Here is an 18,381-nt window from a genome sequence, read left to right as displayed (position 1 = left end):
AGATGTGGGTCTGAATCACCTCCACCCCAGTGCTGGTGTGCTGAAATGAGCCAATTAGGGAGTGATTCTGGCTGGAATACTCAGCATTCTCATCACAATGCAGTTTTGTTGGTCTTCTTTGTGCCTTACAAAGAAACTTACAAAGGAAGAGAAAAAAAAAAGAATAGAAACTTTGTGTAGCTAAAAAAGATTAAAGGATTGCCAAGTGGCATTGCCTTTAGTGAAATTGAAGACATCTAAGAAAATGATTATTCTTTTTTTTTTTTGAGATGGAGTCTTGCTCAGTCGCCCAGGCTGGAGTGCAGTGGCCAGATCTCAGCTCACTGCAAGCTCCACCTCCCAGGTTTACGCCATTCTCCTGCCTCAGCCTCCCAAGTAGCTGGGACTACAGGCTCCCGCCACCTCGCCCAGCTAGTTTTTTGTATTTTTTAGTAGAGACAGGGTTTCATCGTGTTAGCCACGATGGTCTCGATCTCCCGACCTCGTGATCCGCCTTCCTCAGCCTCCCAAAGTGCTGGGATTACAGGCTTGAGCCACCGTGCCCCACCATGATTATTCTTAACTAGAAAACAACTGTATTGTATAAAAAAGAGGGGAGGTTGAATTTGGCAATTGCTTAGTACAACAGTTTTAGGGGCCTATCATAACCTCTGTACAGAAATAGAAAAGAAGGATGGGCCAAGTGTTCATTCAAGTACTCAGCTAGGGAAATACTTGTGTTTTATGGAGCAAATTCTATACTATGGATATATTTGGGATTTGGGATTTGGGAAACTCTTGGGTCACATACTTTGGCAATGTCAAGGATCCATAAAATTCAAATGTCTGCCCTACCTCCCCACCTCCAAAATTGTGAGCTAGGTTGGGTCTTCTTAATTCGGGACCCAAGAGCCTAGCACAGTACCTGGGAGAGAGTCAGCGCTCAATAGAAGTCTGTTAAATGAATGGATAAATGAGTGAACACATAGATGGCTGGCTGGCTGGTTGGATGGATGGATGGATGGATGAATGAAAAAGGCTGGCATAGCTCTGAATGTGGAGTCAGAAGACCAGCCAAGAGGAGTCCTCAAAGCTGGGGCCTGTGCTTTTTTGGGGCATTTTCGTTCTCTGGGATTCACACAAAGAAAGGACTCACTAAATGTTTGCTAAAGGAATGATATCCTCAGTTATGTGAACCTTGGTTTCCCCATTGTTAATATGGATCATCACCATTCCCCTCCAGGCAGACTAAGTGGATTAAATGAGCTTCTTGTGTGAGGAGCTCTTTTATACTGTAAAGTGCTGCACCAGTGTCAGCCATCGTGAACGGTGCCAAGTGACCATTATTTCAAGGTCAAGAGTCGGGGTAGTGGGATGGTAAAGGGACAAAGAAGTCAGTGTGTGCAAAGGAAGGTGAGCAGGGCAGCCTGACTGGCACAGAGGAGCAGGAGAGCTGCCTGGGAGGGCACAGCAGGGGGCTGGCAGACAGAGGCTGGGCCTGGATTCCCAGTGTGCTCCTCTCCTATGGCCCTGGCCAGCCATGAAACCTATCTCCAGGAACCCCAGGAAGCCAGGCAGGAGGAGCCTCTTCCTAACCACATAAAAGCTGCTCAGCCAGGGTACCTGAAGCAGCCCATCTGATGCTGGCATGGTTGTGAGATTTCTCACAGATGACACTGTCAATTAAAGGTCTCCCCTCTGTACCCCTACAAACCCAGTCCCACCAGTCCCTGGGGAACAGCAATTGAGACTGCGACAAACCTCCCACCCAAGATCTTTCTGTGGATAATGTGCCCATGCTAATTACCCATGTTCATTAGTTAAACTCAAATTACATGAGCAAGACTTGCAAGACTAGCACTTTGGGAGCTTTCAAGTTATTTACCTGATGTCTGATTTTGCTGGGAGAAAAGGATTTCTTGCTCCCAGGCAAACTGAACCCACAAATTAGGCCAGTGGCTCCCTCCTGAGTCCTATAAAGTGGGAACCCAGGATCACAGGCTGGTGAACTGCATCTCAGCTAAGAGTTGGCATCTTATCCCCACTTTCTGGCCTCCTACCATGAGCCGCCAATTCACCTACAAGTCGGGAGCTGCTGCCAAGGGGGGCTTCAGTGGCTGCTCAGCTGTGCTCTCAGGGGGCAGCTCATCCTCCTACCAAGCAGGGGGCAAAGGGCTCAGTGGGGGCTTCAGCAGTCGGAGCCTTTACAGCCTGGGGGGTGCCCGGAGCATCTCTTTCAATGTGGCCAGTGGCAGTGGGTGGGCAGGAGGCTATGGATTTGGCCGGGGCCGGGCCAGTGGCTTTGCCGGCAGCATGTTTGGCAGTGTGGCCTTGGGGTCCGTGAGTCCATCCGTGTGCCCACCCGGGGGTATCCATCAGGTCACCATCAACAAGAGCCTCCTGGCACCCCTCAACGTGGAGCTGGACCCTGAAATCCAGAAAGTGCGTGCCCAGGAGCGGGAGCAGATCAAGGTGCTGAACAACAAGTTTGCCTCCTTCATTGACAAGGTGGGTCTTCCTGGAGAAAGCTGATCTTGGGCTCCCCATTTTAAGAACTGAGGAGGGAGCCACTCCCCTAATTTGTGGGTTCAATTTGCCTGAGAGCAAGAAATCATTTCTCCTAGCAAAATCAGACACCAGGTAAATAACTTCAAAGCCCCCCAGGTGCTGGGCCCATAAGGCTTGCTCATGTCATAGAGCCCCTTCCTTCCCCCACCTTCATTTTCCTTGGGGCGCTCCCTGTCTGAAGCAGAGGAAGGCAGGACACCTCCCCAGGATGCAGACAGCCCAGGGAGGAACTGGACAAAGCCTGGACATCAGAGGCAAGGGACCAGGGTCAGAGGGGTGAGAAGAGCCAGCAGCCTAGCCCGGGAAGGTGTCCAGGAGGCAGAGAGAGTGGTCTCTGAGTTGAGAAGTAGGAGAGTGACAGCCTTTGAGACTTAGAAGCCAGGTGAAGGAGATGCCCTTGACAACCTGGGGCATCTAGACTGCCATGCTACCCAGCTTTTCCTCCTGTGTCTTCTGACAGCTCAGACTCAGTCTGTAACACACGTAGCCTATGAGGCAAGGCAGCTGGAGGTCATGGTGCCCTAGAGCAGTCGTTCTCAAAAGTGGCCCTGGAACCAGCAGCATCAACATCACCTGGACGCTTGTTAGAATGCACATTCTCAGGCTTCATCCCAGAGCAACTGAATCAGAGCCTCTGCAGTAGGGCCCAGCACCCTGCATTTTAACAAGCCCTCCAGGTGATGCTGATGCACTCAGGTTTGAGAATCACCGAGGAACAAAGTGGTAGGAAGGTCTTGGGAAACAGAGACTTCCTAAACTTAGGGGAGCAGAGGAAGCTCACCCAGAGTGATAGTGAGGTAGGGTGGTGAGGCATGAGTAGGAGTTGTCAGACAGAGGTGGGGAAAAGGCAATCTAGGGAGACAGCACGTGCAGTATGGTAGAACTTGTCTAGGGAACAGGAGACCTTGGGTTTACGAGATCATTGTGTGAGTAAAGAAGGAAGCCAGGAGGGCTGACCATATTATGAAGAGCGTGATAAGGAATATGGACTTGACCCTGAGGGTGATGTGGAACCACCCGAGGGTTTTAAGCAGGGGAGTGATATATATGTAGGTTGCAACTTCAGAATGCTTGTTCTGCTGCTGGGGCAATGCTGTGATTGAGATAATAGAGATGCAGACATGAAAGCAACTTAGGAGGGCTGGAGACCCCAGATAAGCTGAGCATCTGCCTCTGATTGGGCTGGGAGAGCCCACGCACAAGGAGGGAGAGAATAGGCAGAGCATGGGCCAGGCCACCAGACCCTAAGCAGAAGGCCCGACAGTGTGAAGGCTAACACAGGCCAGCTTGTGTCTAAGGAGCTGCCTTGGAGAGATGGCCTGGGCTGAACATGGACATCAGTCCAGGCAGGTTTGGATAAGTGCAAAAGAGACAGGAGATCTAGATCTTGATAGTTCGAGAGGGAAATGAAGATGTTGGTGCCCCTCCTGACGTTAGGGGCTGCCTCAGAGTGAGAACTTCAGTCAGATAAAGGACCCTAGGTAAGGATTGGGGGTGTGAGTGGCATGGGTGGTAATTTTTAAGGACTGAGGCTCATTTTTAAAGCTAGTGTAGCATAAGAGAACACAGTTCCTGTCCAGGAAGGGAAATCTCACATCCCCTCTCCGCATTGCTTAAGTATGTGTGGCATGGGTTCCAGGTGCGGTTCCTGGAGCAGCAGAACCAGGTGCTGGAGACCAAGTGGGAGCTGCTGCAGCAGCTGGACCTGAACAACTGCAAGAACAACCTGGAGCCCATTCTAGAGGGCTACATCAGCAACCTGCGGAAACAGCTGGAGACGCTGTGCGGGGACAGGGTGAGGCTGGACTCAGAGCTGAGGAGCGTGCGCGAAGTGGTAGAGGACTACAAGAAGAGGTGAGCAGGATGCCGCTCTAGGCTGGCCTGCCTCCCAGGGTGAGGCTTTCCCAGCAGGCACTGGGATGTTTGCTTCTGGCCTTGGAGGTACTGGGTTCATCTGTCCCGGCAAGATGAGAGCCTTCTTTGGGCAACAAGGCAGACTGGACAGTGGACAACCAGCCTCTTGGGCAGCGTCAGGGCTGTCCTGGCAGGTGATCCCCTCCTTGGCATGCTCCTTCCTGCTCCCCACTCAAGAGTGCCTGTGTTGTGTGTGCCACAGCCTCTTGGTTCCTAAGCTCACCAATGTGCCGCTGAGTTCCAAAGAACCACCCCTGACCCAGCTGCTGCTCTCTGCAGCGGGAAAGGAGTTGGAGTTCCTGTTGGGCTTCCTCCCTCGTTGCCTTTAGGTCCTGGACACTTGGGCCATGCACCTTCTTTTTCCCCTGGGGGATAGTTCTGGCTTCCTTGGAACCCCTGCCTAGGGATGGAGGGGAGCTGTTGGTAGGGTGTCAGGCAGGAGGATTGACACAAGAATCACGGCTGAAAGGGGTAGCTGGTGTGCTTCTGTGATTCAGATATTGAGTGGGAAGAGGGAGAACTTACTCCCCAGGCATCAGAAGAAATCAGACCTCAAACCACCCAGGCTTAGGAGGAGGTTACTTCATACCCAGCCTCCAACTCTGGCCAAATAGTCCTGGTGTGTTGGGATGGACTTGCAAGGGTATAGAATAATACCTCTTAAAAAGCATATAATATGGGCATCTCTTTTCCCACTTCACTATGAGAATGTATACGCATGCACACACACAGACACACACCCTGCTCACTGTGATGCTTTCCCTGCAGGTATGAAGAAGAAATAAACAAGCGCACAACTGCTGAGAATGAATTTGTGGTGCTTAAGAAGGTGAGGAGGGTCCATGGGTTCCCTTCAGTCCCCCAGCAGCGGGTGTTGGGCTAAGAGAGAGGAGCAACTGAGGTCTGAGTGCCCCTGCAGAAGGGCCTGGAGCCGAAGTGCTGAAGGAAGACATGAAGGGCTTGCTGCTCGGGACATCTTGGGACACCTGGGTATTGGTTTAGCACATAGCACTTTGTGGACAGGAACCTAGATGTGGATAGTCAGTGCCAACTCATGTCCACTTTGGCTGGGGAACAGGACAAGCTTTGGGAGGGGTTGCAGGTTTGCCTTCCAACTCTGCTGGTTTCTGGCAAATCGCTGTGGCTGCCCTTGGCTCCCTCTGTTGGCTGAATGACCGGCTGAGTGGGGTATAGAGTCCCACACCCTTCTCTAAGAAATAGAGGCAGAAGGAGTTCCAGAGGCCCAAGAAACTTGCCCCAGATTTCACAGTGAGTCTGACAGTGAGTTGTGGCTGGAAGGCAGGTTTCTACCCCTTGGATCTGAAGTCCATTCCTGGGCAGCTAGCTAGGGCAGGGCCTGCGGGTGTCAGTTTGCTGGACAGACCTGTCTGGGCTTGAAGAAAGGTGAGGTCGGGCGTGTCTGGATTCTCCATAGGACGTGGATGCAGCCTACATGAGCAAAGTGGAGCTGCAGGCCAAGGTGGATGCCCTGGACGGAGAAATCAAGTTCTTCAAGTGCCTGTATGAGGGGGTAAGGCTCCCCCTGCTCCACCTCTGGTTCTGTCTTCTGGAAGGACAGATATGTGATGAACAGTTTCTTACTTATCAGTAACTTAAGCAGTCCAGGGCACCTCCAGCATTGGGGTGCTGAGAAATTTGTAGATCAAAGGTGGGAGTGGCCATCTATCCTGGTGCCCCATCCATCCCTGACTGCCCTGAGGATGTCCTGCTTTCACTTCCTTCAGGAAACCAGAGTCCTTAATGGGTTCAGTGGGAATTGAACTTCAGCCAAGCATATTCTCATTCCTGCTTCTCTTCTCTCTGTGACTGGGGATGCTTCCTGGGGTCTTGGGCAGGAATCCCCAGGGATAGAGGTAGGAAGTCCTCATACCCCTTCTACCTTCTCTATGCACATCTGATTTCAAGCCTCAACCTGTTGGCCAAGCATTCCTGGGCTCCTGTGTTCCTTCGTGTCCCATGTGTGGTAGCCAGGTTGTTGTCTTCCACCTTCCCCATTCCTGTCCTGTCTCAGGGGACAGATGTGCGGGCTGTTTTCTTCCTGGGCTGCTTCAAACCCATTCAGCAGTTTTCAGATGTGGTATTGGAACCTCTGGGCTGTGATCTGTGTTCTTATAAGCTTTGTGGGGTGCAGCTTCCATCTGTGTGGGATGGTCTAGGGCCATCCCTCTGGGACAGGACCATCACCTTGGTACCTTTCTCTGGTCACAGAAGGCATTTCATGCTTCCTTGTTTCCCCCGCAGGAGATCGCTCAGATCCAGTCCCACATCAGCGACACATCCATCATCCTGTCCATGGACAACAACAGGAACCTGGACCTGGACAGCATCATTGCTGAGGTCCGTGCCCAGTACGAGGAGATCGCCCGGAAGAGCAAGGCCGAGGCCGAGGCCCTGTACCAGACCAAGGTGAGGCCACACAACTCCCTACAGTGACATGTGCAGGGCCCTGCGCTCCAGACTCTGTCTTGTCTGCCCCATGACTCACTGTGGTGACCCATAGCTTGCTGGGAGCACAGCACCATCCTGGGCACTGCGGGAAGCCAGACGGGAGAAGAAGACACAGCTCTGTCCTTGGGACCCACTTAGATCAACAGCACCCCTGGAGGATGCACTCAGCTGAGTGCAGGTGAATGTTGTGCAAACAGAGTCCAGATTGAGGAACTAGGACCAGGTGGGGCAGGTCAGAAACAACTCCCTAGAGGCAGAGAGTTCTGTCTGGAGGGGAGAAGCAACATGAGTAGTTGGCATCTCAACGCCCCCGCTAATTATCATAAATGAGGGGGTCTCTTCAGCGTGATCTGGAATCAAGTAATTTCTATCTTTTCATTCAAGTCTAACTCCAAGGATAAAGCAGAAGTTTGAGTCCTTCAGATCTTAACTTCCCTAATGGTGATAGGTGGAAACTGATTCTTTAGATAATTTGGTTTCTCAGATCAAGATGGCAACTTCCTAATTGTTCCTTGCATTATCAGGCTCTTTCTCAAGGGAATCCACTCTTGGGAGACCTTATCTCATCCCTCTCCCTGCCTTCTTGCTAGCCTGCAGTGGGGGAGGAGGGAGGCTTTCCAGGTCTAGGAGACATAGGCCAGGGCTTCTTGGTGGAGGTTCAAACTCAACTCCTCAGTCCCCAAAGCCTTTCACATTACTGTTGCAAGATAGGGTAGAGAATGGCCAGAATCATAACAGTATTATGATGGCTTATTTTGATGATTCCCTTTTAAAGATAAAGAAGGTAGGGCCCAGGGAGTTCAAGCTACTTACCAAAGGCAACAGCTGGCAAGTAACGCAGCTAAATCAGAATCTAGGTGACAGACTTCAACTTCCACTGCATTTGGGCAGAAAATCAGAAGTTGACTCTGGGGAAGAAGCATTTACTCTAAGGGCTTTGTGTGGCTTGAGAGAGAAGTGGCAGGAAGATGCTTAGCTGTTCATCTCAAAATGAAGCTGCTTGGTGTCAGAACCAGTGTACGGGGAGGCATCCTGCTCACACAGCCTTGCAGAGAAGTGGGAGAAGGCTCCTTGTTCAGGGTTGCCACCAAAGATAAAACAAAAGGAGTGAAGAGAGAAGCCCCTCTGCCTTCTCTGCCTTCTCTGCCTTCTGGATGACTTGGCATCTTTAGGAACAATCCTAAATCTTGGGCCATGCTGTGGTGGAGCACCCAGGGACAGAGACACAACACTCCAGAGTGCTGAACAGTCCCAGTTTTGTGTTCCGCTTGAGCCACATTCTGAGTAGAACTGATGTACTCTCTGTGACTGTTTAATAGATGACATCAAAGGCAGAAGTAATTCCAAATTAGTAGATGACCCAAATTTCATGGCTAGTGGTTTTGGGGTATAGCTGAATCTACCCTCATCATGCACACAAAATACTCCTCCATGCTAATCCCTCCCACCATCCCAGCCCAGCAAGTCTGCCTGTGGGCTGGGGCCCAGCTAAGGTATCAAGGGGAGAGAGTCACAGAAAATACAGATGGAGAGCTCATTGGCTCACTCATTCATTCATCAGATTCTTTTTGAGCACCAACCAGGCACTGTGCTAGGTACTGGGAATTCAAAATTAAAAGGAAAAGTCCCTGTCATCCATTCATTCTGGGTCTGATGGAGAACGCATGGAAATGGGTTCACAATACAGTATACTGTGGGGAGACCTATGGACTGGTGTACCAGGGGCAATGGAATAGAATTGCACCCAAAGAGGACGTCACGGAAGGCCTCATGGAGGAAGTGACTGCACTGGCTAAGTTGGAGCTAGCTAGGGAAAAAGGAGGATGGATGGGGGAGGGTTTTTCAGGTCGGAGGAGAGGCTTAGGCAAAGACTCAGAGACACAAGAGCACGTGGGACATCTGGGGGAACTGTGGGATTGTTTGGCCCAGCTGAAGGGTCAGATAGGTGTTAGGCGAGGGCAGAAAGAAATGAGCCCCTGGATGCCATGTAAGAGTTTGAATTTGACCTTGACTTTGAAGGACGATAGGCAGAGGAATGTCATAATTGGAGTTGTGTGTTATAAGGTTGCCATGTGGAGAGTCTGGGTCATTCAACAGACCTTATGGCCAATTCTAACCACCTATGAGATCAGCCGTGCTTAAGGCAAGCAAATGCAATGGACCAATGCTTTAATGGGAGGTTGCTGATAGATCTGGTGAGGCGGGTGACCTAGACCCACCTCTGCCAGGCTCTACAAGTGCAGGCATAGTCTCTGTACCAGGCTGAGCCCAGGCAGGCCCTGAGTCAGTGTCCTTGCTTTGGTTCCTTTTCCTCCAGTTCCAGGAGCTGCAGCTAGCAGCCGGCCAGCATGGGGATGACCTGAAACACACCAAAAATGAGATCTCAGAGCTGACCCGTCTCATCCAAAGGCTGCGCTCAGAGATTGAGAGTGTGAAGAAGCAGGTGAAGGGGACTGGAGTGTTCCTTACTCACTCCTAAGGGAGGGGTGAACTGCTTAGCACCCCCTGCCCCCTCCTTCTCCTGAGCCTCCATCTCAGAATCCCTTCCTCAAATGGAGGTCCTGCTCTCATCCCTCACCCTTAGCTCCCATCTGAAGTTAGGAACAATTGCAGATTCTTTTCATAAAGCCATGGGGCCCAGCGTAACCAGTCTCCCAGTCCCGGGTTGACAGGACTCCACCTGGATGTGGCTGGGTCTCTGCTCTAGGACATTGGGCAGGGCAGAGGAGGGCTCAACCACTGAGAGCATGGGAGAGGTGAAGTGAGGCCCAGGGAGGAACTCAGGGGAAAATGCTACCTCCTGACCCCAGTGTGCCAACCTGGAGACGGCCATCGCTGACACCGAGCAGCGGGGGGACTGTGCCCTCAAGGACGCCAGAGCCAAGCTGGATGAGCTGGAGGGCGCCCTGCAGCAAGCCAAGGAGGAGCTGGCACGGATGCTGCGCGAGTACCAAGAGCTTTTGAGCGTGAAGCTGTCCCTGGATATCGAGATCGCCACCTACCGCAAGCTGCTGGAGGGCGAGGAGTGCAGGTGGGTGGGACCGAGGGTCTGAAAGAAACTTTGCAAGTCTCCAAATCAAAGTTTCCCAGAGTGTGTTTGGGAGTGGGGGTGCTGGAGATGTGTTTAATTCACCCACAGGCATAGTTTCAAACAGCATCCAGCCAGATAATGTGACAGCAATTTCCTTTACAGTTCTCTTTTGACTCTTTGAAGAAAGTCTTAACTGGGTGCTGTTGTGTTTTTAACACCTCTCAGACGGCCAGGCGCAGTGGCTCACACCTGTAATCCCAGCGCTTTGGGAGGCCGAGGCAGGTGGATCACCTGAGGTCAGGAGTTCGAGAGCAGCCTGGCCAACATTGGAGAAACCTCGTCTCTACTAAAAATTTTGTGGTGCAAGCCTGTAATCCTAGCTACTTGGGAGGCTGAGGCAGGAGAATTGCTTGAACCCAGGAGGCGGAGGTTGCAGTGAGCTGAGATTGCGCTACTGTACTCCGTCTTGGGTGACAGAATGAGACTCCATTTCAAAAACAAACAGACAAACAAAACACAAAAACACCTCTCAGACACTTGCAAATATCGCCTATTGATAAACAGACAGTAGATCCCAGGTGCAGAATCTTTGGGAAGATAATAGCATTATCTAGCCCGAAAGTTTTAAATTGTTTTATTTTCATTATATTTATATTTGGTTAGGTAATAACACTGGTTTCTATTTACTCTGGTGATATAAAACTTCTTTTTAAAAGAAATGCACTTTTGTGGAAAAGGCAGTCAATTAAAAATACTAAATATCTAACAGAGCAAGTCAAACATGGTCCTAGCAACAGTCGGAAGGGTGGCACACGAAGCATGAACATTCAAAAAACCCTGTTTTAACCTAGCACCATTTTATAACTGAGACCTGGAGAGAAGTCACTGGTCCCAAAATCATACAGTTAGTTCGTTAGTACAACTCCTGATCCCGATCTTTCCACACATGTATTTATTCAGGCAGCTGCTCACAGTAGTAAAGAAATAGGTTCAAGAGAAACCCTGCAGGAGGGACCTTGGGGGTGGTCATGTTGTTGGAGGTTCCAAAGTTGGAGGTTCCACATCTCTGCAGTGGGAAGAATAGATTGAGGAAGGAGAGGGAGGGCTTAGAGACACTCAGGGACAGCCAGTGCCATCTGGCAAGTGTGGGGTGCATGGAGGCTAAGCCGGTCTGGCTGAGGATCCCCAGCCTGTGTTTAGGCAGTGAGGGCCACTCTGGGAGTCCACGTGATTCAGACTCTCCTGTGCTTTTCTCTCTTGCAGGATGTCTGGAGAATACACCAACTCCGTGAGCATTTGTGAGTATTTCATGACTCTGAGGGAATACTTTCAGTCCATCAACAAACACAAGGTGGGTGGAGGTCCACCACCCAGCCCCCTGGAGAACAGCTTGGCTCTGCCTGTTGACCACTTTATCACATGCTCACCCTCCTTGCTGAGACCTGTGGCCTCCGCATTCAGAGCTGCTTCTTCCAGGTGGAGTCAGCGCCCAGCACATTCTGACACTGCACACTGGCCTCTTTCACAGCAGTCTCCCCACTGCTGCGGTGAAACTCTCAGCCCCTCCCCTCTCCTGTCACCCCCAGCCGGCTCTCCTGCATGAAGGAAACTGAGCACAGAGTGGTGCCTCCTTATTGGGAGTGGAGACCGGTGTGTGGACCACTGTGCAAGTCAGTTTAATGCTGGCTCCACAGTGTTTGGCAGTCTCCTTCTTATGGCGGGGCCAGCAGAAACTACCCTAATTTTAACAATCAGGAAATTCTTTTGGAAAATACTCAGAAGGTATTGTAAAGCTAAATGCAAGAACCTGCTGGCCTATCTGATGCTCGAGCATCATCTGTCCCTTGGGGGAAGCCCTTGCTACTCCTGTTTGTTTACAGAATGACAAGGTGCCTGACTTGGGAGTCTTGCAGGGTTGGAGTTCTTCTTCCCGTGCTTGAGTTGCTCAAATGAACCCAAGTTCATGGTTGATGGGAAGTGTTTGCTTAAGAAGCAGACATTTAAGCTAGTGGGGCTGGGAGGTTGGAGGGGGACTTAGGGCTACCTCTGTCCTGAGATATACACTGATCATTCATCCCTCCCTCCTCTGCAGCGGTCATCAACAGCTCCATGGCCGGGACAGCAGGCGCCGGGGCTGGTTTTGGATTCAGCAATGCTGGCACCTATGGCTACTGGCCCAGCTCTGTCAGCGGGGGCTACAGCATGCTGCCTGGGGGCTGTGTCACTGGCAGTGGGAACTGCAGCCCCCGTGGGGAAGCCAGGACCAGGCTGGGGAGTGCAAGTGAATTCAAGGACTCCCAGGGAAAGACCTTAGCTCTAAGCTCACCCACCAAGAAAACCATGAGATAAAAGTGAAAGGCAGCCCATTTCCCAGTAGTCTGCCTTGCCCTGGCAGACTGCTCCGGACTCCTCTAGGAAATTCCTCTGTCTCATTTGTCCTCATCTCCTTCTTACTTTGCTTTGCTGTGGATCTCTCCTCCTTCTCCTTGACCTCTCTGCCTCAGTCTTTGTTAATGTTGAATCAGGATTCGAGAGCTGGAGCCCATCTTTCTGCCTCCATCCAAAGAGGCATTTTAACTCAGCCTCCCCTTCTGGATGAAGACTTGGCCCTTTCTCTGCCTGCATGTCCCTGTGCAGAGGAAGGCTGTCTCTCAAAGGTAACCCCAATCTGCCTGTGCTGCTCTTTCATACCCTGTCTCGGTAACTATTTGGCCATGTGCTCCCTGGGTACACAAGGTTTCGGATCTACTGAGAGACCTGTAGGAACTCTCTCGTGTTAGAGCAATAGTGGCTCAGGCAAAACGCCTGGTGGGAGGTTGTATCTTGCATAGCCAATTCGTATTACATAGCCTGGAGTACCCCTTGAGGCTAATTCTATCAACCAAGGGATTTGTGCTCTTCATCTGTGGGTACTTCCTTGTTTAGGCTTCACCTCCCTGCTCCTGTGTCTTACCAATAAACTTATAAAGCCAACGTGGGGTCAGGCTGCTTCTCTCTCCTAAGGGAGTCCTCATCTCAGTCCATGTCTCTTCTGCATGTGGAGTGGTCAATGAATGGGAGACTGGGGCACCTGAAGTCTGGAAGTATCTTCTGATCTAAGTGAAAGACACCCTACTCAGCCTGGGTGATCTCACCATCACCTTCTAAGTCATGCTTTTCTCAGGCTAATTCTCCAGTGAATGGGGGATCTTTAAGAACATTCGGGTTATTGGCAGGAAAAAGGAGCCCACGCTTGCCTGGTGTCAAGATTTAAAACTGGTCAAGAGGCAGCAGAAGGCCAGTTCTAGGTAGCCTAGGGTCAAATTATGATGGCTCCATGTCCCCTAAGAAAAGGCCCAAAGGTAGAGACTCCTCTTTGAAGTAATGACACATGTTCTCTTGGCCCTTAGTAAAGTTCCCACTGAGTTGAGCATGGGTGTTTATGTATATGTGTATATGTATGAGTTTGTTTATGTATGTATGAATATGTGTGTGCATACATGTATGTGTTTAAGAATGGGGCTCTCTGTTACACACACAATTGCAGATTCCTTTCTTTCTTTTCTTTCTTTTTTTTTTTTTTTTGAGATGGAGTCTTGCTCTGTCACCCAGGCTGGAGTGCAGTGGCTGGATCTCAGCTCACTGCAAGCTCCGCCTCCCGGGTTTACGCCATGCTCCTGCCTCAGCCTCCCGAGTAGCTGGGACTACAGGCGCCTGCCACCTCGCCCAGCTAGTTTTTTATATTTGTTTTTAGTAGAGACGGGGTTTCACCGGGTTAGCCAGGATGGTCTCGATCTCCTGACCTCGTGATCCGCCCGTCTTGGCCTCCCAAAGTGCTGGGATTACAGGCTTGAGCCACCGCGCCCAGCTTTCTTTTCATAAAGCTGTGGGGCCCAGTGTAACAAGCCTCTCAATCCCAGGTTGACAGGACTCCACCTGGATGTGGCTGGGTCTCTGCTCTAGGAGGATACGGAGCAGGACAGAGGAGGGCTCAACCACTGTGAGCATGGGAGAGGTGAAGTGAGGCCCAGGGAGGAATTCAGGGGGAAACGTTTGTTTTGAAAATACTCAGAGATTTCTCATAGATTCCAAGGCCATGATGTTGGATCAGGATGCAACAGGATGCAAAAGCGAGTGAGAGGCTAGCACACACTCAGGTTGGGGCCCCCATATTGCATCTGAACAGGTCCCTGTGGTTCCTGGGAGGGTCCTAGACTTCAAATCAATAGCTTTTAATTCAGATTTAGACTCTGCAACTAAGTGGCAATAATGAATGAAGCTCTCATTCTTCTTGAACCTCATTTTGTTAGCTATAAAACAGGAAGAATAATGTCTCTAAGTTGTTGTTAAGCTAAAATGAGACAACACGAGGATGTCTTGTGCGATTACTGGCACAAAATTGATGCTTAATAAATGTTAGTGGAAACAAAAGCGTGCCCTCCATATTTTTGGTTTGACTTAATTAGCTCGCTGAAAGAGGTGAACAGCTGCTGGTAAAGCAATTCAAAAATTCAGACTTTAAAGAGACCGTCTCATAAATTACAGCACAAGCTTAATTCCCTAAGGAGAACCGGCAGGCAGAATAATTAGTCTCAGGACTATACTCTTAGAGCCAGTGAAGAAAGTCAGCTCAAAAAATATTCATTAAGCATATATCATATGCCTGGCATGTGCTAGTGCTGGGGATACAGTGATGAAGAAATCTCCTCAATGCCCCTAATGGAGGCATAACCATAAAACACCTAACTGTAACATGGTGAGGTATTAGCAACAATAGAAGACACAGAGGCAGCACAGAGGAGAGAGAGGAACTTCAGGGAGGTCAGGGAAAGCTCACAGGGGAGGCAATATGTGTAGAGGTTTTAGAGGATGGATAGGAATTTACTAGGTGGACAAGAGGAGGAAGTGGGCTTTGTAGTCAGAGGCAGCAGCATGGCACAAATAGGTGACTGTTGCTGGAGTGTGAAGTGTAAGGATGGAGAGGCTTAGTAGGTGGAGAGGGAGGGAGCAGTGGCATCCAGAGTTGGGGAGGCAGGCAGCAGATGTGTAAGAGAGGCCCCTTCACATATGCTAAGAGCGGGGATTTTATCCTGTAGAGCTTGAGAGAGAAGTTAACACCTTGGGTGTCAGATGGACCCTGAGTCAGAAGGACTTTGCCACTTACTAATTGTGTAACTTAGGCAAGATGCTTCTGCTCCATAAGCCTCAGTTTTCTCATCCGTACAAAGGGGTTAATAATTGGAGTTACCTCATAAAGTTGTCATGAGAATTAAATTTAATGAAATAATGTACGAGAATTATTTAGTTCTTCTAGCACATAGTAAGTGCTCCATAAATGGCTGCCCTTATTGTTTTTAGGTGTAGAATATTCTTTCAGGAAACTGAAGTGAGAAGGGAAGTAGAGAATGTCTGATAGTGATCAGAAAATTTTTTGAGAACATGAACTTAGGATATAGAGCATTGGCTATTACGTGAGATTTCTGCCATCTAACTTTTATGCTTGGGTTCATGTAATGAATGCTGACAGCCTCAAGAGACAAACCCTGACATCTGAGCAGCTTAACTTAACACAGCAAAGATTTAGTTCTCACTCACTGTCCAAGGCAGGTTAGGGCAGCTGCCCTGTGTGGTTCTCCCATTGGGTGTCTCAAGGACCCAGCTCTTCTGCCTTGCAGTCCTGACACATGGGACACATGAACTCCAAGGTCACCAGACAGGGGAAAAGAGAGGGAGGAGGCACATGAGCTGCTTACTGCCCCACCCCAGAAATGACACACTTCAATGCCACTCATGTTTCATTGGCCAGTGCTAGTCACATGACCCCAAACCCCAACAGAATTGCAAAGGAGGCTGGGAAATGAGAGGAGAGCAAGGTTATTTGGTGAGCTCTGGCAGTCTGTGGCTCACCTTGCTCAGTCTAGATACCCAAGGCTGATTACCAGGCTGAGAATTCTCTCTCCCTTGGCCAGTGCAGGGATGATGCTGGCCATGATCTCTGCAGTCCACACAAACAATCTCCCTTTGGTTTGGACAGTACACCCCTGGCCATATCGCCATAAACTAGATAAGCTTGCATATTATATTTAGGCCTCCTTCATGTTTTTAGGGAGATATTGTAAGTCTCTTCAGATTTGGGAAATTTAAGTCAATTTAATGGTGAAGTAGAGATATCTTGTTCAGTGTTTCTTAAAGTATATTCCTTGAAACTCTGGCCCCCATAAAGTATTTGGCCAAAGAGAGGGCTCAATGGCCTAAAAAATGGTTTGGAAAACACTGAGCTTTGTGGGGATTTTTTGTTTGTGACAAGAACAGTACTTTATTTCTGATTCTAGAATCAACTTCCCTCCCCTTTCATCTTTAGTTTTTTTTTTAATTTTTGGAAAAATATAACTTATTTATAAAAGCATTATATGCTCATATTGGAGCATTCAGAAATATTAAAAAATAGAACAAAACCCACTGACACTTCCCCATTCACAAGTTCACCTCTCAGCTATCAGGTGTGAAAAACATTAAGTTTTGTATTACCCTTTGGTACAACAGAAAGTATCATGCATCTTTCTGTTATTATTGTTTAATACCATCCACCTGTCTATCCATTCATCCATCTATACACCCATCCATCTATCCACCCATTTATTTGTTTAATAGACTATTCATTAGAGTAGTTTTAGGTTTACAGCAAAATAGAGTGGAAGGTACTTGGGTTTCCCATTTACCCCTTACCCCCACACATGCATAGCCTCCTCCCTTATCAACATCTCCCACCATAGGGGTACATTTGCTACAACTGATGAACTTACACTGATGCAGCATTACCACCTCAAGTTCATGGTTTACACTGGGGTTCACTGGGAAGTCTGTGGGTTTGGACAAATGTATAATGACATGTAGCCATCATTACAGTACTGTACAGAATAGTTCACTGCCCTAAAATTGCTCTAGCACTAAGCATGTTAATGGGCCTAGAAAATCCTGCAATAAGATGCCTGCTTAATTTTTTTTAAACCCAGCACAGAATCCATTCTCATACCTTTTTTCCCATGATACCGATTAACTTTCCAGGAACTAGTGTTGCAGGGCAAAGGAGACCCAGTTTAACCAGCAATGCATTTTCAATTCTCGGCCTAGTGTGATTTCATCCATCTTTTGTAGTAAAGATCTAGATTTCAAAGGGCAATGTTCCTTGTCTAGTTTACTAATCTAGGGGTTGCTTTAACCCAAGAACTAATGACAGAGGTGGTCACCAAGGCCTGAGGTGACACCGTAAGCCGCTGTCAGAGGCAGAGGCAATGAGAACCCCACCTCCCAGGCCTCAGCCCCCTTTGATCTGCTGACATCCCCACACATCTGAGGCCTTTGAAATCTGCATGTGTCACTTCTGTCTTTTCATGATCTGTAATAAAGGTGATTCAGGGGTTGAGGAATTCCTTATTCATCCAGCCAGTCAACCCCTCATGGGAAGATAAGAAAAGGTCATCTTACGGTTCCTTAACCCTGGGCATAAGAGCCCTGGTCCCAGGATATCTCAACTCCTTAGAAAATTTCTAGGAAAAAAAAAAAAAAAAAGATTTCAAGGACACCCTTTGTCAGTCAATCCTATGTAAAAATTCTCCTCTTTCAATGTAATCCATTCCTTGATTTTCTATTCTCAATGGCTGGAATAAATAAATTCATTTTTGTGCTTGTGGGAAAAAAGTGGCTAAAATGACGGGGCAGAGGGAAAATCTCATGTAACAATGAAAAACATAACCTTGATCTTCTTGAAGGGTCTGCTGGTCACCCAGTCACACTGACACTGCCCTTCTTCCCTTCAGAGGGAATGGACTACAGCCCCTCCTCTGAGGCAGCACTGAGAGCCCGCCCTCTCTCCCACCTAGGACACCCGGACGCTGTTATCTGTTCATCTGTGATCGGCGCCGTCTCCACGGCTTAATAATGCCCTCACAACTTTGTTCCCGGTGGAGTAAACACTGCGGCTATTATTATGTCCTGTCATTGGCCCAGTGGAGGCTGTGTCAGCCAATTACTCTCGGGTACCATTTAGCCATCCCATGAGGTCCCCAAGGGGAGCCCAGACTTCAGGATATCACTGAGGATGCAGTAACAAGCCTTGCCCTAAGCACTCTGCTGTTTCACAATCATCCTGAATGTCCCCTTGTCCAAGGCCTGGGCTGAGCACTGGGGTAGCAGGGGAGGGAAGGGTGAATCCAGGGGGCCCTGTCAATCGGAGAGAGGAAATGGAACACATACCCAGGACTCAGACAGCTTGAGAAATAAGAGCAATGAAACAATCCCACCTGCATGCCAGAGGAACAGGAGAGCTGTTGCTAAGAGAGGAGGAGACTTGAAGGCAGCTTAAGTTTGAGGCAAGGAAATCGGGTTAGGTGGAAGAAGCAGCCTCTGTAGCTTAAAGGGGAATGAAGTTCTAGAATCTAGTT

At 49.3% G+C, this 18,381-nt stretch overlaps 1 protein-coding gene across 1 annotated transcript; it reads left to right on the top strand.

The window, feature by feature from the left end:
* Positions 1–460: 460 nt before the first annotated feature.
* On the top strand, positions 461–12,932 carry KRT73 (keratin 73). Its single transcript, XM_003906430.3, has 9 exons — positions 461–2,487; positions 4,187–4,401; positions 5,230–5,290; positions 5,897–5,992; positions 6,724–6,888; positions 9,248–9,373; positions 9,741–9,961; positions 11,225–11,259; positions 12,054–12,932. Exons 1-9 carry the CDS (start codon positions 2,041–2,043, stop codon positions 12,308–12,310), a joined length of 1,623 nt encoding a protein of 540 aa, XP_003906479.2. The 5' UTR covers positions 461–2,040; the 3' UTR covers positions 12,311–12,932.
* The last annotated feature ends 5,449 nt before the right edge of the window (positions 12,933–18,381 follow it).

Source organism: Papio anubis, chromosome 9 (genome assembly GCF_008728515.1).
Source record: "Papio anubis isolate 15944 chromosome 9, Panubis1.0, whole genome shotgun sequence".
Classification (NCBI taxonomy): Eukaryota; Metazoa; Chordata; class Mammalia; order Primates; family Cercopithecidae; genus Papio; species Papio anubis.
The sequence above is the reverse complement of the archived record's forward strand: the minus strand, read 5'-3'. Positions and strand labels throughout refer to the sequence as shown.